At 57.2% G+C, this 22041-nt stretch overlaps 1 protein-coding gene across 4 annotated transcripts; it reads right to left on the bottom strand.

Moving 5' to 3' along the window:
* Nucleotides 1–102: 102 nt before the first annotated feature.
* Nucleotides 103–21329, bottom strand: EGFL7 (EGF like domain multiple 7). 4 transcript variants are annotated; one of them, XM_074923474.1, is made up of 10 exons: nucleotides 21192–21329; nucleotides 16397–16465; nucleotides 10891–11076; nucleotides 9119–9241; nucleotides 8795–8907; nucleotides 7521–7616; nucleotides 6058–6222; nucleotides 5107–5171; nucleotides 4616–4778; nucleotides 103–2837 (listed from the first exon to the last, which is right to left on the bottom strand). In XM_074923474.1, exons 3-10 carry the CDS (start codon nucleotides 10968–10970, stop codon nucleotides 2815–2817), a joined length of 828 nt encoding a protein of 275 aa, XP_074779575.1. In that variant the 5' UTR covers nucleotides 10971–11076; nucleotides 16397–16465; nucleotides 21192–21329; the 3' UTR covers nucleotides 103–2814. The 4 variants fall into 4 exon arrangements, with proteins under 4 accessions (XP_074779575.1, XP_074779573.1, XP_074779576.1 ...); XM_074923472.1 differs by having other exon boundaries at nucleotides 103–4778; XM_074923475.1 differs by lacking the exon at nucleotides 9119–9241 and having other exon boundaries at nucleotides 103–4778.
* Nucleotides 21330–22041: the final 712 nt, after the last annotated feature.

Genomic DNA, 22041 nt, shown 5'->3' with positions numbered 1-22041 from the left:
CCAGAGAGGTGAGTTCCCCCAGCTCAGGCATCTGATGTGGGGTGACAATGAAAACCTGGCTGGAGGCAGGGCTCTGCCTCACGTCAGTGCACCCGTGTTTGTGCCGGCCTGGCCCCGTGCTGCCCCTGATGGAAACCACCCGGCAGCAGTTTGTATCTGCACAACCTTGATGCTGCTCGAACGGGGCTGAGAAACCGGTGAAAATCCAGGCTCTGGCTCGCTGGGAGCGCGATGTCCTCCCGGAGCGCTGCCCTGTGGCGTGGCGGTGCCAGGGGCAGGACCTGTCTCCTTGAGAGTCGTCCTCGGGTGGCAGCAGCACCTTGTGCTGGGGTTTTGTCTTGCCCAGGCACTCCTGAGCCAAGCCTTTTGCTTCTGAAGGAGGCACTTGGGGCCAGTAACCTCAGCCGGGCTGCGGAAGGGAAGGTGTGGGGCCTTACAGTGTTTCTTTGGGCTCGATTGCCTTGTCTGAACGGGGGCCCTTGCTCAGGGCAGGGTACAGCGGTGGAGAGGGAAGCTGCAGTCTGACCAAGCCAGCATTGTATGGTCTGGGCCGAGTTTAGCTGAACACTGCCCAGCCTTGCCAGTTTAGTCATCTCTGAATGACACCCCACCCTTGTTTCTACTGCTCAGAGCCACCAGCTTGATTTTTAAAATCAGGACAAACCTGTCCTCGTGTGTGACTTGTTTGTGGCCCACCTCTGGATACCAGGGTGGGCTCGGGGCTGCTTTGGTGTTGGGGAAAGTGCCCCCAGCTCCCTGCCGTGGTGGTGGTTCAGCTGCCGATGCAAAGGGCCCTGCCGTTGCTCCTTTTGCCACTTGTCATGGTCAGCACTGGCCAAGAGATGGTGCCTCTCCCGTGTGTCTTTGCTGCTGCTCTGCAAGGCTTGTAAAACTCCTACAGAGCCACAGCTGTAAGAGGGCTCGGGAGGCTTCAGCTCTCCTTTTTGGGGCAAATGGGCTTTTTTCTCTGTTCAGATAAAGGGGGTTCCCCTGTGCTTTGAGGTGATGGGTCAACAGGGCTCCTGGATCCACAGCTGGGAGCTGCAGAAGTGTTGGTGCCTTCTGCGAAGAGCAGGGTTGGGGCAGGGCCGTGGTTGCAGGGAGCCTTCCCCTCTCACTCGGGGTCAGGGAGGCTTTAGCCCTCCTGTTTGTGGCCCACGGTGTTTAACCTTGAGGTGGGCTACTGGGGCAACCAACGCAACTGGGTTTTGCAGCCCAGCTGGGGCTGCGCTGGTGGAATTGCAGTCGTGGGGCATTTGGGGGCTCAAGCCTCAACAGGGAAAGGCAGGGAGGCCCCGAGGGAGCTGGGGCCCCTCGGGCTGAGCTGGTGCCTTGGCGGGGGCCAGGGGGCTTTACCAGAGGGGCCTTAGTACAGACTCAGGGGTCAGACCCGCTGTGGGACGGGTCGGGGTGGGAGGATGGGAACGGAACCAGCACTTTGTAAGAGCAGCAGATAAAGGGTTGTCGTGGAGGTTGAACCCAGGAGGCTCCTAGGAGAGCTCCTGGGGTTGGGGGGGACATAACCACGTCCACCGAGCGACTCCTGCAGCACCCGTCCGTCCCTGGGAGGAGGGAGCGGTGCCTCAGGGTGCGGTTTTCTGCTGTTCACTTTTCATCGGGGTGAGAATAATGTCATGTGCTTTAAAGAAAAACAAAGTACACCTTTGGTTATTTAAATAAAGGAGACTCCTGGTCTTGTGTGGGAGCGCTGCTGTGGGAGGAAGAAGGGTGCTGAGCCCTTGGCTATTGCAGGGGGTGGGTTTGGTGACCCAGGGGCAAGGGCAGGTTCCTGTCCCCTTTGCTCCCCAGGCAGAAGGGCTGTGCTGCTACCCCCCCCAGCCCCCCCCGAGCCACAGCCTGGCCTGAACTAGGGGGACAACCACCCGCAGGGGCCTCTGGCAGGGGAGGAGGAAGGTGGTGCCTGTGTTAAAGCAGGGCCTCGGCGCAAGCACCCTCCGGGCAGGTCCTGATGCAGCAGGAGGTTTTATTTTGGTACAACCCCTTCAGCTCTCTGCTGGAGGCAAGTAAGGAAGCGTTGTACCAGGTTGGCTACCTCTGCTCAGCTCTACTGGTCCTTGGGCCTGGGCAGAACGGTGCTGGGGGGAGGTAGGAGCCTGTGGCTGCCGTGTCAGGCAGGGACCGGCTAACGCAGCAGCCGGTGGCCATGCCCATAAGCACCCGCCCTCGCACAGGGGACTGTCCCTCCCTCCTTGGCACAGCCCAGGGGCAGAGGTTTGTCCCTGCCTGTTCTGTGCCGATGGTGGGCGCGTCGCAGGGAAAGGTTTGCTAACTCAAGTCAAACCAGACTCTCTGCACCTTCAGGCCCGTGGAGAAGCCTTGTTACTGCTGTGGTTCTCCAAAATACGGATTTGTCCCCAGGTTTTTGGTGGGGGCAGCAGCTGCCCTGCCCAGGCCAGGTCTGTGCTCCCCTGGGCAGGCAGCAGCACCGCCCCGTGCCCCCAGGTCCTGGGGGGACGATGTCCCAGGGTAACGCTCAGTAAAAACCAGGCAAAGCTGGGCACCACGCGGCTTCGCGTACAGCCGGTCTCCCTGGCACAGCCAGGCACTAACGGCGTGAGGTAAGGTATTTTATTTTCTGCCTCTCCAGCAAGGAAGGGGGTGAGATGCTGAGGGCTCAGAGTCCAGTTTGGAAGTAACTGTATGACCGTTGATAAGGTGACTTGGAAGAGAAAATGATGGAGGTGCTGATGGGAAACCAGCCTTCTCCTGCTACCCTCTGCCTTCCTGTCGGTGCTGCAGCTTCATCCCCAGCCTGGGGCTGGAGGGTGAGATAAGAGCTGTGGATGCACTTGGTTAGAGTTCATTCCTGCAGGAACCTGAGGAAATGGGGAAAAAACAAAAATAATCCAGCAACGTTGTTAGCCTGGGTTCAGTTTGTCTCCTTCCCCAAGAAGGATGAGGTTGACCTCAGCCTCTGTGAATGTCACCCCCGCTGTCCCTTTGCCACCCCCCCAGGCTGGCTCTGTCCCACCGTGTTTGGGCGCCCAGCGTGGCGCTGGCTCCGTGTGACAGGGAGTGGGAGCAGGTGCTGCTGGTCCCCGAGGGCCCCAGCGCCCGGGGAGCTCCCTGGGCTGGGGACGGGGCGGTGGTGACACAGCCCCACACAGTGGGGAGCCTACAACCCCCCCCTGCCCCAAGCAGGGACAGCCTGGGCTGACGTGGGGGTGAATCGGACGTGGGGGGGGGCTAAAATGGTTCTGGCCTAAAGAGATCCGACCTCGAGCCTTCACTGGTGGTTTAAAGAAGAGAGAACGGTTTTCAGTCCTTATGCGCATCCCCGCTGCGCAGACAATTGGAGGGTGCAGCTGTATCTTTGCACTCAGTTGTGAAATGCTTTGCAAAGCACAGAAAATGGACGGTTACTTCACTCTCCGTGGGATGCCCTGCAAGCCCTCGCGCTTGCTGGAGCGTGAACGGAGAGTCTTGTGTCCTCCAGGGACCTTCAAGACCCTGAGAGGGACAAAAACAAGTTTTGCTTGCTGGAACGGGCTTGGCAGAAGTTAATTTGAGGATTTTGGAGTCATCCCCTGGAATAAATCCATGTTACCTTGTGATACTGCTCACATTCCTCGGTGCTGTCACTAATAATATGTACAGGGCAATACCAGGAAACTCGTTCTGCTGGAACACTCAGTGGTTCTGATCATTACCCCTTTCTGAGATGTTTTTTAAGTGTCTATTTGCAGCTACTTAGTCTTCAAACAAGTTCTTTGAAGTCTTTTCTATCTAAGCCATTACTGCAAGCAGTGAACTGGGACGTGACATGCCCTCAAACAGTTTTTCCCCTTCAATCTTTCCAAGCACCTTCACCCCTCTGTGTGAGCGCCAGGCTGCTGCTTCACAGCAGCTCCCGAGCTGGGCGTCTTTGACTGGAATTATTTAATAAAACGAACTGCAAAAAGCTCGCAAAGAGAAAATAAAGTGTTCATATGGTTTGTGCTCTACCCTGCCTCAAGCTGCAGTGCTGGGGGGCAGAGCGCCGCCTCGGGGACCCGAGCGCTGCCCCGCTCTGGGGTGCTGCAGAACCCCCCAACGTCAGCCATTTCACTCTGCCTCGTGTCTCTTGTTCAGAGTTTGCTACTCAGGAGACCCTCTCTGCTCCGCTGCTTGGACCAGACTTCAGAAAAGAAATGCCTAAAACTTCCCAGGCTCGTAAATCTGCCAACTTCTGCACACTCCCTCCACTTCCCTGATGGACTTTTTTTTGGACTGTTAATTTCCTAAGAGCTGGGGTTTCTTCTCTGAGGAGTCAGTTGAACCTGCACAGATGGGTGAGGGTGCCGGTCGCGAGCCGTGACCCGCTGCTCGGAGCGGGCTCCCTCCGCTTCTGCCCCAGAGCCCCGTTTCCATGTGCCAGTCTCAGGATTTTTGGCTGCTACAAGGGCAGTCAGATGGCGCAGCCATAGAAACAGCTTTGAAATGAAACTAATGGGCTGTTTGTGTTCATCTTCTATTAATTACAGGCTGCTGAGCTGGAGGGAAATATAGATTAATAGGGGCATGTGCGTTACTGATCTCGCTGGCCCGCATCTGCTCACCGTGGCCAGCCTGGGTGGAGTGAAATGCTTCAACCCCGCTTTTTCCTGGCACTTACACGTCTCCAGCCGCTCCTCGAGGAAGGAGATCTGCTCGCTGAGGGAGTCGATTCTGTCCAGCTGCTGGAGGGAGTGGGACAGCCGGCTGATGGGGTCTGCGCCGACGTCCTCCGGCGCGGATGGCATGAGGTTGTGGAAGGGGGCCAGCACCAGCTGGAGTTTCTGCAGGGAGAAGCGGAGCCCTGAGCGTGTCCCCCCGCAGCCAGGAGGACCACCCGACGCGATGGAACACGCTGCCTGCAGGGCTGCACCCCACCGGGGTAAATTTGGGTGCGTTCAAAGGGCCGCTGGGCTGAAATTGCTGCAGCGTGGGTGCTGCCGGCAGCGTGGAGCACAGCTGGGATCGCTGCGGCGTGAGGCCAGCACGGTGTTAAAAATAGAGCCGGGGCGGAGGGAAACTCTGGCTGCCATCGGCCCCCGGGTGGGAGCTGGCTGAGCGCGGCCTTGAGCTGCAACAGGGGCAGGGCAGAGCTGTGGGCTGAGCGCTCACCTGCTCCAGCGCTTCCACTCTGCTCCGCAGGTCTTTCATTTCTTCCTTCATTTCACTGGGGGGACCTGCAAAGGGACCAAAAGAAGCCCATTGCCTGAGGTGAAGTGGAAGGTAGAGACAGGGGAGAGACATTGCTGCAGGGCTCAGGCCAAGCTCTGCTGCGTTTTGCTCCCCTCCTAGCGAGCCCCCGGGGTCTGCCCTGCTGGAACCAGCCCCCGGGGCATCAATTGGATCCAACGCCCGCTGCAAGCGCTGCATCTAGTCCTGCTGCTAACACACACAAGCCTCTCCTTGCTGCTGGAGTACCTGCAACAAAGCAGGGGAATTTTTCAGGCAGTGGGGTGATGCTTAAAGGATAAGATGTCTGGCAAAGCCTGGCCTTTCATGGGTTGTCACATCAGTTAGCACCTGGGTCTGCCCCATCCCATGGTGGGCACAAAGGATCGTCCCTGCTGAGGGCCCTGGATGGGGGATAAAAGCAGGTGGCTTGTGGGGCGCGTCTGGACGGTGTCCTGCTCTCCCAGGCGTTTGCTGCGTGATGCCAGTGCTGGCCACAGCGCATTATTACTCACGGTACGAGTTTGAAGTGTCACAGCGCGTACCAAAAGTAATAATGGGCCGTCACCAGCGGCGCCCGCTGTTCCTCGTGGCTCCAGACCTGCCCTGCGGGAAGGACGATGACGATGGAGAGAACAGCCACATCCCAGCCCCCGCATGCTGCAGCCAGGCTCTGTCACCTCTGCAGATGGAGCAGTGGCTGGATTTGAGCGCAGGGGAGGTTGGGTGGGTGGTAGAGGGACTCCTGGATCACTGAGAACAAAGCTGAGGGGTTCTGCCTGTCATCCCTCCTCCTGCTCCAGCCACCCTGCGATGCTGAGTGTTAATCCCAGCTTCCAGCGAAGGCCCTGAGCAGCCAGGGCTGTCCTGCAGCGGCGGGGGGGGACAGGTTACCTGTTTGGCTGAAGGTTTCTGGCTCGGGAGCTGGCACCAGAGGCTGGCACGTCTTGTCGTCGGCAGCGAGGCTGAAGCCGTCCTGGCAGGCGCAGCGGTAGCTCCCGGCTGTGTTGATGCAGAGCTGACCGCATCCATGGCTCTGGCCGGCACATTCGTCCACATCTGAAACCACAGGGAGGGCTCAGCGAGGGCAGGAGGGGCGAGGAGGTGCTTACCCGGGCCGAGGGGCGCCGGTGGCTCAGCTTAGGCCCAGCGGCACCCCGGCGAGGGCCCAGGCCACACGGCCCAGGCTGAGCTGGGCACGGCGCTGGGGGCTGTCAGCACCGCGGGGTGTGAGCGCCTGGCGCAGCCTTTCCTCTTGCACCCAGCTGCAGTAAACCTGGGCTAACGCCACGGGGGAGCTGGTCTCCTCCCCTCCGCCTGCTCCCCCCACAAAAAAGCCAAAAACAAAAGCTTTGGTCAGAAACGTCCCTGCTCTGGCCAGGCGGGTGCAGGCAGCGCTTGGCTCTCATCCTGGATTTATGGCCGGGGTTTTGGTTCCAGCCAGCCGTGGCGAGGAGCTATCAGCCCTTCCAGTGTGTACAAAACCCAGTAACCTCTCCTCACACGGGGGAGTTATTAAAGCTGTTCCCACAAAGCAAAATGAGCTGAACCACTTCCCACGCCCAAGCGAATCTGTTTTAGGCAGTGGGAAAATCCTTTCCCCCCTGCGCTGGAGCCGGAGCTGTCAGCGATGGGCTCAGCCCTGCCTGGCCCAGCGTGGGTCAATGCCACACGCTCCTCCTCTGCCTCGCGGGAGGGCGGAAAACCGGGAAACGCCGTGGCAGGGTGTTGCACCGTGGTGGTGTGCACCAGCTGCCTGATTTCCCTGTGCTCTGGCGAGGAGCGTCGGGCCGCTCTCATGCTGGAGAGGAGCTCAGTGCGGGGAGATCGCCAGGCTTCCCCTCCACCCCCGGATATTTGCGTTTTACAGATTTAGTCTCTGCAGTAAATGGGCGTCTTAGATTACAACGAGAGTTTACAAAGCCTGGGAGATGGGTCATTACAAATACACAGTCTCAGACCGACCCCAAAAGCCTTTTGCGGGCTGCTCAGTCACAGCCTCTGCTCACGCCGAGCCAGCACAGAGCAGCAGAGAGAGGAAATGTTGATGCCAGGGGCTGCACATGAGGGCTGGGAGCACTGAGGCAGCCAAAGGGACGTCAGAGCTCCTCTGGGAGCTGAGTTTTGTGGCCTTTCCTGGCCAGACCATCGGGCATCGCTGCTCTGGAGCAGTATGTGTGTGTGTGTGGAGGGGTAACACAGGGTCCCTCTCTGAGGCGTGTGCCACGGTGCTGGTCCCTGTCCCACACCACGGGGTCAGTCTGTGGGCAGAGGACCCCCAGAGCCCCATGGCCGCTCTCCTGGCAGGGCAGGCGTGATGCAGGGAGCCCGGAGGGGAGGAGCAGTGTGGCTGGTACCTGTCTGGCAGGCTCGCCCCATCCAGCCGGGCGGGCAGGCACATCTGCCGGGGAAGGTGCAGCTCCCGCCGTTCTGGCACGGCACCCAGCAGAGAGCTGCGAGACAAAACACCAGCACAGCGTCATCGGGCAGCTCTGGGGGGCCTGAGCACCCTCCCCTGCTACCGTGGGTGTGTGTACACACACTGTGCACACACACACATACAGAATCACAGAATCAGCTCGGTTGGAAAAGCCCTTGAAGCTCCTCCAGCCCAACCATGACCCTCACCCTGACCCTTCCCAACTCCCCCAGGTCCCTCAGCGCTGGCTCAGCCCGACTCTTCAACCCCTCCAGGGATCCCGGGGACTCCCCCCTGCCCTGGGCAGCCCATTCCAATGCCCAACAGCCCCTTCTGCACAGAAATCCTTCCTCAGAGCCAGCCTGACCCTGCCCTGGGCAGCTTGAGGCCATTCCCTCGGGGCCTGGCGCTGGGGCCTTGGCTCTAGAGACTCATCCCCCCTCTCTGCCCCCTCCTGGCAGGGAGTTGCAGAGGGCCAGGAGGTCTCCCCTCAGCCTCCTCTTCTCCAGACTGAACCCCCCCAGTTCCCTCAGCCGCTCCTCATAAGACACGCACACAGCAGAACACACACCAGCACCAGCCCCAGCGTGGTGGCGTTGAGCTGACTGCGGTGGAGCGGGGCACAGGGTGGGTGTGGGATGAACAGGACCTTGGTTTTGCAGCCTGGAAAGAGGCCGAGGCACCAGCAGCCAAGCCCAGCCGGGAGGGAGGGGGACCCGTGGGCAGCAGCGGGCCCTGGGGAGCCCTTGGTGCTCTGCTCTGAGCTCATCTGGGGACGGGCTCATCACTGATGTGTTATGCATTTGTTTCGTGCTGTACATCACGACTGCCTCCTGAAAGCATTTCTCTTCCATTACTGCTGATTTATATGGAAAGGACTTACTCGTTTTATTTATCCTCTGGTAACTATAAAGTTAATAAGCAATCCCAAAGGAAAAAGGCCTGCGAGGCAGCAAAGAAAGGCTGGGAATTAATCAGAAATTGAACCACATTTAGCTGTGACGCCAAAAATTTAAATGCTTTCCTACAGGGAGAATCTGCCTGAGAGGCAGAGTGCCGATAAATGAGAGCGAGCTGGCTGCCACGGCCTCATCCAGGGACCTGAGCTCCCCGGCCCACGGGATCTGGAGGGAGGGCGAGAAGATCTTCAAGGTCTTTCCCAACCTAGAGGGTTCTGAGTGCTGGCACCAGGGTGGCCCAGCAGCCTCTTACCTCTGTCGCAGCTGAGCGCGTGGCTGTTAGCTCTGCTCCAGCCGGGGCAGCACGAGGCCGCGGGCGGGGGCAGCTGCCTGTACGCCTGCCGGTAGGCAACTCTGTAGATGGTTCTGCAACACAAGGATGGGGCTGAGCTGGGTGATGGAGAATCCCCCCCAAATCCCCGGCCAGGGTCAGGTCCCCCCGCGCTGGCATCCCGTGCCCAGGGGCTGGGAGCCTCTTCCTCATAGACAGAGGCAGAACCTCCCCCCCCAGTCCTCACTGGGACGGATCCAGCTCCCTGTGAGGGCCGGGGTGGGTGGTGCAGGCAGCTGCCCTCACCTGTAGGTGCTGCAGAGGCGGTGGCCCTGGCAGGTGGTGAGGTAGGGCTGGTAGACGGGCTGGACGTGGGACTCGGTGTAAGCGGCCGCCCGGTTCTGCGGCGCCACGGCACAGACTCTGCGGCTGAGCAGAGGGGAGCAGGTCAGACACCGGCTAAAAACTAACCCACCGCCTCTCCCTTCGGGGCAAAGGGGCTCCACTGATTTACACCAGCCCAGGACGTGGCCAGACAGTCCCTCTCTACAGAGGGCTATTTAAACGGCAGCAGCTCATAGCCCGAGTGACCCAGGAGGCTACTTCAAGCTGTTTCAGGGCAGCGACACGAAGCTTGAGCGCTGCTGGCTGCACAAACTCTTCCTCCTCAGCCCCTGCGCCTCCTCGTACACTCACCCCGGCACAGTCCCTCCGTCCCGGGGGAGCAGTTGGGGCCCAGATTTAAGGGAGTTTAACTCAAAATTAAGTTTTCCTTCCATTCATTGCTTCCCTTCCCCTAAAATCACTCACTTTCCGGGTGGATTTTTCCTGTCTGAGACTTTTGCACTCCTGAAATGGATGCCCCTGTGGTCAGCAAAAAAAATTAATGATTTCACAGGAAGGGTCAGGCTCACCGCAAAAGAGTAGAGGCCAGATGAAAGTTGCCCTCCAGTCTTCCTAAGATAACTGTGATCCAGTCAAAAACTTTCCCAAGGTTAACAGCCAAAGTGGTCTTGGTTAAAAATTCTTTCCTTCAACATTTTCCAGCCCAAGCAGGTCAGTCCCACTGAGGAACTCGTCTACTTGTCTCAGCCTCCCAGCCCAATTAGAAACTAGAATAAAAAGCCTGGGAATCAGCATGGACATCAGATGGCTTCCATTAACTCCAGAAAACTCCTCTCAGCCTCGCTGATGAATGCTATAGAACATGCAATTTTTAAATGGCAATTGTTTGCTTTGAAAAATTTAGAATAAAGCTATAGCTACAGCCTGTGCGTGCGAGCAAGGAATTCAGCCTGTGGTTTCTGTCACGACCCAGAATGCAGAAGGTTTAATGCTAGAGGAGAGTATTTCAGTGTAAAAACAAACTTTGTAGGAGATGTGAGCTGTATCTGGGGGGGTGGGTGTTGAGCTCAAGCTCCTTTTGGCTGGGGAAGAAACTGGGGCACCGAGCTCTGGGCTTCCTCCGACCCGGTGGGAGCCAGGCTGTGCCTGCCCAGGCTGTGCTGGGATCCAGGGCACGTCTTGGACCCATTTCCCAGAAAGGGAAGGGGAATCGCTGGAGCTGCCACCCTGGGGCAGCTGCCTCGTCCCCAGGAGCACAGGGCACAGCAGGCAACAACCCGCCGGGCTTCCCACGCCTGCAGCCCCTGGACGCATCCACCTCTGATGCCTCGTTTGCAAGGCTTGACTGGTGAGATATTTTTGTGCAAGGATGTCCTTGAAGGAGACGATAATAATTCATGAACAGCTCGGGGCCTGATTAGCTTTTGACTCTCCCAGACAAAAAGCCCAGAGTGTCTTTGTATCCCCTGCATGGAGCTAAACGGAGCCAGGGCATTATCTCTGAGAGGTTTTTTCGCTTCAGTGAAAAAACAAACACAAGTAAAGGGCTGCTGAACCCCGGCTGCCCCGGGAGGACTCAGAAGAGCCTTTTCCCACCTCCTCGCCAGCCCAGTGAGCTTCCCATGCATGTGCAGCTGAACAGGGCCCTTCATCCCCCAGAGAGGATGAGGATGCGCCTCGCTGTGACACGCAGGTGGGCACACCCGGGAGATGCAGACAAAAACGGGCCTTACCCTGCCCGGGCAAAGCCGCCGGTGCTGGCCGCGCTGAGGATGAAGAGGAGTCCCGAGAGGAAGCAGCCGATGCGGCGCATGTCCTGTCCCTCCCGCGGTGCCCCGGGCTGTGCAGCACGACCGAGTCTCCCTCTTTGGTGGGAAGTGCTGGCTCCTACCGCATGTCTCGTCCTTCAGCGGGGAACCCTGCGACCGAGAGAAGAGCGGTGTGAACGTGGGGTGTCTGTCCCCGGCCGGTGACACTGGACAGAGCCACGGGGCCAGCCCCTGCTCCCAGGGTTGGAGGGACACAGACCCTCTGAGGGCAGCACAAGGGGCTGGGGCAGAGCACGCTGGCTGGCAGCAGAGCAGGGGGACGTGCCAAAGCACAGGGGACACGAGGGTCCCGTGAACCCCTCGCAGGGTGGATGCTCCCCCTGCACAAACCCGCTTTGCCCCACTCAAGTCACCGGTGTGGCAGCAGTTTACGTCTGGCCTGGCACTCAGGAGATGCTCTTGTGGCGCTGGGGACCAAGTGCCAGGAAAGGGACCTGTGGCACTCTGAAATACGCTGCCAATTCCAGGCAGCGAGGGCAAAACAATGGCCTGTAATTTCTTAATCCATACAGCATTGTAAAGCTGCATTTTCCCACCACATAACACACTGAAATCTGATCTTCTTCTCTTTAAAATACAAATTCTCGCCAGAGAAAAGTGCTGTAAGGGCCATATGTACCGTCTGCAGAGTCAGGGCTAACCGAGTCATGAATAAAGAGGCTTTGATTTTCTAGCAGAGGACAAATATGAAACAAGGCTGAAGAAGGTCAATAACAATATCTAAACTAAACAATATCTACTTTAAAACAAAACAGCTGGCCTCCGGATGGCAGCAGTTAAAGGAGTGAGGACTAAAGAAACCCACCTTAAATATATGTGAATTAAAGACAGAATCAGTCTTTCTGATGAAGCCTTGGAGAAGGAGTGGCTTTGTGGGGAGGCAACATGAAATGAAACATCCTTCTGAAAAAGCAGATAAACTAAAATCCCCAGGTGATATGGGGCAGGATTGGACTGAAGAGCTGCAGGTTCATCCCCAATCTCCTTTGGGCCAATTCCTAACTCCAAGCCGAGTTGTTAGGCATAACCCTGCCAATTCTGTTGACCCTGCAGGTCTCAAAGCCCTTCTCCAGGGCACTCAGTGTCATCTTTTCCTTTGTGCAGGTGAAGAAACTGAGGCATGGAGAGATGCAGACCCACATCTGGAAAGAAACCTGCCTGGTGCTTTCCTGTCCCTTAATATCGAATATTTTGTGCGTATTTCCAGCGCTGAGTGGGCCGGCCAGCTGGCCGAGCAGCCCCTGCCCCTCCTCACCCAGCCAGGGACTCGTCTGGGTCCATGAGCGGGGCACCAGCCCTGCCTGGCTGGGCAACAGGGAGGTTTTGTGTCACAGCAAATCGACTTTATTGCTATGAAACGTTATCAGGCCCTCAGTCAGTCCCTGAATGCAGCGGTACTGCCGAAGCTGAGGCTCTGGCTTGGGGACAGCAACGTGCCCACCCTGCTCCCACAGCAGTACCAGCTCCCCACCGAGCCGCAGCCCAGCAGGGAACTGCTGAAGCCCAGGCCCATCTGAACCTCCGGGCAAGCCCAGCTTTGAGGAGGTAAGGATGATTTTGGTGATATAAAGCCTGTAGTCCACCATTCTCCACCAAATGTAGCAATAAATTTCATCTTCTAATGATTAATATATGGTATCTCCACCGTCAGGAAATCAAATCTTGGTTGACTTGCTGGAAAATTTTTTTAAAATTGTGAAGAAACCTTCTTTCTCCCCAGTCCTCCTGGAGACATCCCAGGGACACTAGTGTACAGGGACATACTAACTCCCCACTGCTCAGCCAGCCAGCTTTTCCCAGGGCTATACTGGGACACATATTTTCCTCACAATCACAGATCCCTGGACTAGCAGTGCTCCTCCAGAAGTCTGTAAGTCAAACTCTGCCATCTCCGTCCTCCCACAGGATTCCCGTGACTGCTGTGGGAGCTTTCCCTGTGGGGAAGGCAAGAAATGCAGGGCACAAGCCTAAAATATAGATGGTTTTTTTGCTTTGAAATGGAGCAGCATTGCCCTACCTCAAGTGGTCAGAGTATCCCTCTGGGTCATAAAATTATGGTTGCTTCATACCAAAAAAAGTTGCAAAAGTGGAAAATAGGATAATTTATACTTGTCTTTTTGGGGAGTTTATGAAAATCAGCCTCTTTAAAGCTGCTGCTGATCCTCCAACCTGTTGCCACTATCTGTTCTAATGCTCCTCGTTTAAAACACACAAGGCAAACCTTTTCATGCTTAAGAAAAAAAAATAGAGGTTTTTTTTGACAGTGCCTTTCTAGCCTCTCAAATGAAGAGGTGAAGCCCCATGATCTGGTAAGTGAAACCATGTGGGTGCATCTGAGCTTCTGCTGTTTCGGGGTGGGGTGGGGGGGCAGCACCGTCTCCTGGCCCGGGCATGTGCAGCTCTGAGCCGGGGTGGGGGGGTCAGAAGCATTTCCTAAGTCTGCTCTTGCCTAACCCGCCGCAGCAGCCCGCCGTGCAGGTGAGCCGTGCTTTGTCCAGCTCTGCCCACGAAGCCCAGGTGGAAACCCCGGCTGACGGCAGCAGTAGGAACTGGGGTCTGGCTGCAGGGTGGTGCGGGAGAGGCTGCAGTTCCCCTCCCGGCAAGGCGAGAGATGCACTCACAGCTCTGGCCTAGTCCTGCAGGTGAAACCGCTGCTCCCAGCTGCGCGTTGTGCCCTGCGAGCCGACCCCTCCCGGCGAGGGGCAGCAGCACCAGCGCGGAGATGGATTTTCCCCCCACAAACGCCGCCGGCTGCTCTCTGCGCAGGCTGGGCTGAGGCTCGGGCACAGGGATGCGGGCGGGATGGAGCCGGGATGGGGGCGCGGGGACCGCGGGGGTGGGCACAGGGACACGGGGACCGGTGGGGGACACGGGGGCCGGCGCAGGGATGCTCACCCCGGCCCGCAGCAGGCCGAGCCCCGCTCCCCCGGGCGCTTGCACCCCCCCCGCGCCGGGGCAGACAGAGCCCTGCCCGCAGTCCCGCTGCCGCCACCCCAGGGACACCAATCGCCACCCCCCCCCCCCCCGCCCCGGGACCCCCGGGAGCTCCCGCTGCGGCAGCGAGTCCCGTCCCGCGAATCGCTCCCCCCCCGCCCGTCTCCCCCCGCTGGAGGATGCAGCCGCGGCCCCCCCCGGGGCTTGCCGACACCCCCCCGCGCCCCGGGCTGCGCCCGCCGGGACTCACCGGTGGCGGCGGCGGTGCCGGAGCCGCGGAGTCGCCACCGCGCCGCGGCCCCCCGCGCATTTCCTCCCCCGGCCCGAGCCGGTCCCTCCGCCCCGGCCCAATGAGCTCCCGGCGGGGAGGAAAGCGGAGCCTCCCGGTCGGGGGGAAGCGCCGGGGCCCGGGGAGCCTCCGCCTGCCCCCGCCCCGCCGGCCCCCGCCGCCACCTGCCCCCGCCGAGGTGACCGGGCTCCCCCGGGGACGGGACAGGGACAGGGCAGGACCCCCCGGAGAAGCCTGGTCCTGGGGGGGGGACACGACACATGGAGGGACAGGCTGGGGACCCCCCTGGAGGAGTCTGGTCTTGGGGGGGGACATGCAGACAGGACAGGACCCCCCCCGAGAAGTCTGGTCCTGGGGGGGGACGTGGAGGGACAGGGCAGGACCCCCAGGGAAGCCAGTATCTGAGGGGATGTGCAGACATGGCAGGACACCCCCAGAGAAGCCTGGTCCTGGGGGGGGACATGTAGGGACAAGCTAGGTCCCCCCAGGTAAGCCCAGTCCTAAGGGGACGGGCAGAGGCAGGGCAGGGCCCCTCCAGGAGAAGTCTGGTCCGGGGGGGGGACACGCAGGGACAGAGCAGAAGCCCAGCCCGGGGGGGGACACGCTGATGCTGTATGTTGTCAGCACCGCGCTGACCCCGACGAGGCCGGGGCTGGGGGGGATCCCTGCCCCGGCACCAACCTGCCCGCAGCAGGCTGAGCCCCACAGCCCTGCCAGTCCGTTTCTGCGCACCCCATGCTACAAGACACAAGATTTCTGCCCCCGCTGCCAAGACCTGCCCCCCCGGGTGGGCAGGGGATTAATGGCGAGAGGGGCAGATCCCAGCAGAGCCCCCGGCCCCTGGCCCAGGGGTGTTCAGACTCCCTCACCAGTGCAGTGACCAGGGCTTATTTATTTCTTTTTGCTAAAAAATACTGTAGCTGGTTCTGCATTCCCCAGGAGGACATGTAAGACATATAATTATATTCTTAATTCCCCTGAGCTCATTACAACAGTAAAGTCCTCCAGAAGCAGGCGATGAACTGCCAGGACGGGGAGGCTGGTTTCCAGCGAGCCTAAAGGATGCTGAAAGGATTCCTTGGGTGCCCTGCTAGCTGTGGAGCGATTCGAGGCTCGACCCGGAGAGACGCCCAAATTCAACACCCAGACCCACGCAGGGCGCAGCTTTGCCAACACCTGCCCGGGGACAGACTAGGCAGGCCGAGCCCCAGCTGCTTACAGGCTTCTCCCGTTAAACACCCGGTTATTAAAGCAAATTCTGCAGTTTGCTTTGTGCCAAACTGCCACTTGTTTTGTCTACATTTTTCTCTGGGAAATTAAAGCACAGAGGCTTATTGTTTTTCAAATGACTTAGGCGCCTGCCTGAGCTCAGAACCAGCCTTAAAGATCGCAGGGGTCTGATGTGCAAATCAATGGCAGGCTACAAACCCCTGGGAATATTTGTTCCCATTAAACTTTGCCTTTTTTTTTTTTTTTTTTTAAAGCATGTAGGCATTTAAGGGAAATATTCACCAGTTAAACAATAATGGCTGCAAAAGAGCAGCTGAGATCACTGGCCCATCCCCTGTATTTCCTCATGGATATGCTGAGGCTGCTGATTGAACCGGGGCGGTCTCGGGTCGCGCTGCACCCTCCGGGGAAGCTGCTGGGTGCTAGAGGTGCTGGCATGGGGCTCTCAGGTGGACACGTGTAAAAGGAGAATAAACTGCTTTGGTGAGATTCTGCCCGGGGAAGGGAGCGGAGCAGAGGGGAACCAGCTCCGGGACGTGCTGGTGAAGCTGGAGCTCCACTGCCGGGGAGGACGGAGCGTGTGGGAGACGGGATGGCTCCCAGCAGCAGGGGAAAGGCTCGCTGGTGCTGGTGGAAGCGCAGCTCCACGTTACACAGCATCTCACACGGCACAAACAGGTTTGCCTACTCTTGTCTGGATCCTCTGGGGAATGATTTCAGCTCACTTAATCTCATAAGCACGGAGCACAGGCGACTTTTCCCAAGAGCCTGGAAGGGACGGTAATTATCTTATTATGCAAAGAGTGTTATTGTTTTTTCTGGTGTATGGGGGAGATGAACAGAGCCTGATAGTTAACTTATCTAATGATTGCAAAATGCCTTTGGAAGCCAATGGAAAGCTTCTCTGTCTGATCATACTGAAAGCACAGGATCTCATTTCACAGCTGAGACACTCACCTTATCTTCGGTGCTCCATCATTTGTCCCAGGCAGGGATCCTTTCTTTACGGAGCATCTTGGTTTCTTACTGTCAGAACAGAGAAAGCCCAGTGTTACACTCCCCTTGTCATGCAGGCAGAGATCAGAGACCTGCCCTTGCCCACGAAGGACCTGGTGTGGGTTCCCAGGATGCTCCCAAAGGTCCTTGTGGAGTGGAGTGGAGGATGAAAGCAGGATCGTGGCCACAGCGTGCCCGTGCCTGGCATTGGCGCTGAGCTCACACCGCAAAGGCTCGCTGGTGTGCCAGAGAGGCACGGACACTGCCAAACCGGTGGCAGGGCACGGGGAGGCCCATCCCTTCCCTGCACAGCGGGTGTTTTAGGAGCACCCTATGGGTCCTGAACCTCCCCTCGCTCACACGAGCTTGCAGTGTAGGTCACCGTGGGAAAGGCCAGGCAGACCCACGGTGCCTTTGGGCTCTTTGGGGCTGAGCAGGCAGGAGCACGAGCAGGGCTGAGCAGGGCAGAAGCCCTGGTTCCACCTCACGCAGTGACTGGGCTATGCTGAACACCAAGCCATCCCCTCCCACAGCTTCCCCAGTGCCCAAGGCTGGGATTTACCAAGACCTCAAGAGATCAGGGTGCCCCCCCCCATTCCTGCTGACACTCTCCTGGGTGTATCCAAGTCTCCTTACACTGATTTGTGATTGCATCTGCTGTACCCCAACACCATATTTTATCATCTTCAGCACGCTCATTTAAGGACAAAAATCCCTAACTGCCCAGACAACCTTTGCACGTGTTCCCAGGATCCCACGTGTGAATTTGGTGGTGAGATGGGGGCACCAACAGAGCATCACTCATCTTTCAGCTCCTTGTGGGACAACATCACGCGGCGCAGGACGAAGCACGTCGCCTTTCGGGGTCTCCGTTAGAGCCTTCTCAGCCATTAGGCAATTATTCCCTAAGTGCACTGCAGCATTTTAAAATTCTGCCAGTATCCAAATTGCAAAATATTTGCTTTTCAGTTCCATTTTCTGGGGCAAATCTTTGCTTGAGCAAGTGCCCCTATCAGCTGCTTAAAAACTACGTATAGTCCATTAAAAGAGCATTTAATCCTCTGCTCTTTGGGAGGGCTCAGCATCTTATATGTTAATATTCATTATGCAGGGAGGAAATCCCCCAGGACACTGCCTGGCAAAGTTCCCTTGAAAGCAGAGGAGTTATGCCAGTTCAGAGTGCGGGGAGATCGGATCTGTTGGCTCTGTTAATATCGGTGTGATGGGCTTCTGACAAAGGCAGTAAGGGATTTTGGCTCCTGACTGCAAGTCTATCTGAATTTGAAGTCCTCCCTGGACCAGTGTTTTACATGTTTCCTCCAAAGCTCTCTCCCTTGGACGATAGAAGTGTACTCCCACGACATCTAATATTAATGCTTGTCTCCAGGCCAAGAAAGAAATGTTTCTGCCCAACCTCCCTCTTAGATTTAACAATGTCAAAATCTCCTCCTCTCCCACCGGTTTTATGACCAGTGTGAGCTACAAGGCACGCTGAGTGCTGGCCCGGAGCAGGTCTCAGGCTGAGCACCGGGCTGGCTGTCAAGGTGAGATTTTCCCTCCACAACCCCGTTTCCTAGAGCCCGTCCCGCAGACCTGCCAAGCACACTGCACCCGCTCCAGATCCAACATCACCCTGAGAGCATCCGCAGTGGACTGAGAGCTGGAAGGGTGGGCTGGGCTGCCAGCCGGTCCCCCCTGCAGTTAGGTGAGCTCAGGGGCTGTGAGGGTGTCTGGGGCTGGGGTGGGGGGTCTCAACTTTGCTCTGGCTCTGTAGGCATGACAAAGGAATGATTAACGGAGAAGAATGAATAGGAGATCAGCACTAAGGTCCCACATCAGGAACCCTTGCTTAGGAGTGCTTACAGCCCATCACAACAAATGGGACATGCCCAAGCACACGAGCACGTCCCCAGCTGGGGCCAGAGGTGCTGAAGTGGCAGATGAAGATGGATGGATGGATGGATGGATGGATGGATGGATGGATGGATGGGGAGACAGAAGAGTGACACACACACAGATGCAAAACTTTTCAGCTACTACAAGCCACGGCTGACCCCATACCTGCTGCGTACAATGGGCTTTCGCTGACCTCCGCAGGGGTCTTGGCACAGAACTGGAAGCACTTGCTAAAGCAATAGGAATTTTTGGTGCTTCTGAAAAAAGAGGGAATGGCTTTTCCTGTTTTAGGACAAACGCTTCTGTTCAGGCTCTTCATAAGGCTGTTTGTTGTAAATTTTACACTGAAGTTTAGGCTTTGGAGCAGCCCCTGTTCTGCAGAGGAAAATGACCTCCCACTATTCTATTATGTCCCATATTGTTCTCGGTTGCGTCAGCTGCAGACCAGTTATCTCTGTGGAAATCTAGAGAAGTCCATTGATGTCAGTGGGATCAAAGCAGGTCAGACCAAGAAAAGTACTTGTCCCATAGCTCTCGATCTGTCGTCACCAGTTGCCCAGTGCTATGCACATTATGACCGAGACCTGATTCCCACAATTTTTTTTTAAATTTTTTTTTTTTGCCTAAGAACCTCACAAGCATTAAGTGTCCTGGGACTGGTATGTTATAATTTAAGACAACTGCAGAGACATACAGCAGACTAGCTATAGCTGTGCAAAACCCAGTGCCTGAACAGGGCAACATCCTGTAGCCAGGTTTATTTTCTCTTAAGTGCACACAGAGCAGTTCTTATTTACATTTAGAGGAGGCAGTAATGGCTGCTGCATAAAAGCTGGGAAATGATTCATCTCACCCAGGAATAAACTGAATTTTGTGGCTTTCTGTGAAATTTCCCTGGCAAAAAGTGGCATTAGTCAGTGGGGAATGGTCCCCCACGCCATCGTTCCCCTCTGTGTTTTCCCAGTGAATCACTCCCCGAGGAGCACATGGGAAGTGTGGTGGGAAAAGCTGGGAACTGCGTGCCCGGCTCGGTGCCTTCATCACGGCCGTCCCAGTGAGCCGCTCGAGAGAGAGCACAAGACTTCTTTTTCTTGCTCTGATTATCCTTCTCTAACAGGAGAAAGCCTCCAGCTCCAGAAGCCTGCACTAAGCAGAGCTCCTCTCTGCAGTCACCTCCCGGGCTATGGGCAAGTTGAGAATCCAAAAGTTCGCTTTGGGAAAGAGGACGGAGAGTGAAATAACATTTCTGATCATCCACTTCTGTTTACAGAGACCCTTTTCTTTCTCTGTCTGGTTTGAAACCTCAGATTAAACCTTCCCTTGTGTTTTGCCATGCCCTTCTGCTGCTGGTGTGACTGAGTCAGGTTCGTTTACTCTAATTTGTTGCAGTTTGTAAATCTGTCTCCCCAGAGCCAGCCCCATCTGCAGCGGTAGAGTCTGGGAAATGCCTCAAATGAGCCCACAGCCCAGATTCAATTTGTCTTCCTTACCTCTAGGGAAACTTGCGCAGAGCTGGTAGTTTAACAGCATAGAGGGGGACTAACTCAATCAGCAGAATGAATGCTGGATCACAGGGAATAACATTCAAAATCTCTCAGTGCAGACTCTGTGTTTTCTGCTACTGCCCAGAAGAGCAGCGGATTTTCGAGGAGGCCACTGCACTTGGGCTTCTGTCTCACACAGCTTCCCAAGCGGTGGCAGAGCTTCCCAATCCACTTTTAAATTAATTTTATCACTGACAAAGAATTGTTATTTCTTCTTATGTTTGATTCTTTGCCCAGTTAATTGCTTCTGTGAATGTTAGACCCTGGGAAAAAGCATGCCAGGTTATTGCTACTGAAAGCCATTCACTGGTGTGGTCCAGCTCCATATTCGCACTGGGTATCCCAGCTGCTCCTACCCACAGCCAGCCTTTTATCCCAAAATATCCCAGGTGCTTCACTGCCCACGCTGTGTGATGCCACAAATTAGGACGACGGGACTCACAGGTCTGCAGGTAGCTGAAAACAGCATACAAATCACCCAGCTCCAGTTATAAATTCGAGAGGCTTTGCTGAGCTCCTGGCACGCACACACACCGGCACGCTCCAGGCTCGGCCGTTAGCCAGGACAAGCGTCAAGGTCTGTGGGAGAGGAGGGACAATCCTTCCCCGCAGCCCCATCCAGCCCCACGTTGACCTGGATGCGTCCAGGGGCCAAACTCTGCCGTGGTGCAATCTGAGACCGTGGCTCAGGGTCCCACCGCACCGAGGGCGAGCAGCAGAGGGGAGTGAGAGCGGACAAGGGGAGAGCAGACAGAAGAATGAACAACGTGGCATTGTATCAAAGGTGTTCAGAGAGCAGGCAAATGGAAAAAGTGAATGAGTTATGGAAAGAGATTTGCTAAAAATTTCCAGCTATCTCTCAGGTATCTGTGCAAGTGTTTGTAGCTTTTCTCTACATGCACAGGAGGTAATATTTACCCTCTGAGATGTCCGCTCCTGGAAAACAGCCTGAGTGCCAGTGGAGTGAATTAAAAATAATAGTGCTGCAGGTTGGGCTCTGCTCTGAGCAAACTAGCACTGGAGACGCTCCTCAGCTCGGCACGTGCGTGGCTGACAGCAGAGCCAGCCTCGCTGCAAGCAGCCGAAGGATGTTTTGAAAACCCGATTTCTCCAGCAGCCCTTTGCCAGTGCTGTGTGTTCATCCAGCCCCCGAGGCTCCCACCATCACCTCTGCCTGAGCAGGGGCAAAAACCCACCCGGATCCCCCAGGGTCTGGCCTGGAGAGGACACACTCCCTCTGTCCCCATTGCCAGCTCCCCATCCCATCCCATCCCACCCCAATCCCGCTGAGGTGATGGCCGCGGGTCGTATGGTACCTGCGGTGCCCCGCTGTCCCCCGCTGCGCCGCCCTGCTCCCCGATGGCTCCTGGTGGCCATCCCTGCCCGACCGCCCCGGCTCCGACGGGCCTGAGCACCCGCCTCGCAGCCCGAGCATGGCCGGCCACCGGCCGCACACAAGCAGGAGGTGGCTGCTGAGGTGGAAGGGCGGCTTTTTATGCTTTTCTTCCTGTATAAATCAGGCTGGGGATGGACAATCGCAGACAGGACTTCCTGTGTGTGTTGTGCGCTGATAACGGGCGCCGAGAGGAGAACAAACAGGGCTGGCCCCGCACCCAGAGGGGGAGAAGGGCCGTGGGGCGGCACCCCCACGCTGTGCCCATCAGGGACGGCCACCGGGTGCCAAAATGGAGAGCAGGCAGCCACGCGTCCCCGGGGACACAGGGAGGGAGCGGGCTGCCCGCCTGGGCTCCCCGCCTGCGCCTCACACTAGGCCTAAGATGGCTGCTGCCCCCCACCCTCCCTCCTCACTGGCATGGGGCACACTTCGGCAGCCCCCGCAACAGCCACCTCTCATTCCCTCTTGGACAGAGCAGATGGGGGGCCACTGGGGACCCCTGCAGCGCCAGGGCCTCCCTCACCTCCTGCGCCAAGCATGGTGGGGCTGGCGGCCATCTTCTCAAGAGGGGGCCATGTTGGCATCAGGCACAGTGGAGCATGTTCTGCGACCCCCTGAAATTTGGGTTAAAACGCAGTGCTCAGTCAGTTTGTTGGATGGCTTGTCACCCCTGTCACATTGTCCCTGCGTTGGGAAAGAGTGAGATATATGCACTTCAGGCCACTAAACCCGCAGGACATCACCCAGCAAAGATGGTGTCTTCAGCAGCG

Source organism: Athene noctua, chromosome 20 (assembly GCF_965140245.1).
Source record: "Athene noctua chromosome 20, bAthNoc1.hap1.1, whole genome shotgun sequence".
Classification (NCBI taxonomy): domain Eukaryota; kingdom Metazoa; phylum Chordata; class Aves; order Strigiformes; family Strigidae; genus Athene; species Athene noctua.
Note: the sequence above shows the minus strand (reverse complement) of the source record. Positions and strands in the feature narration are given on the sequence as shown.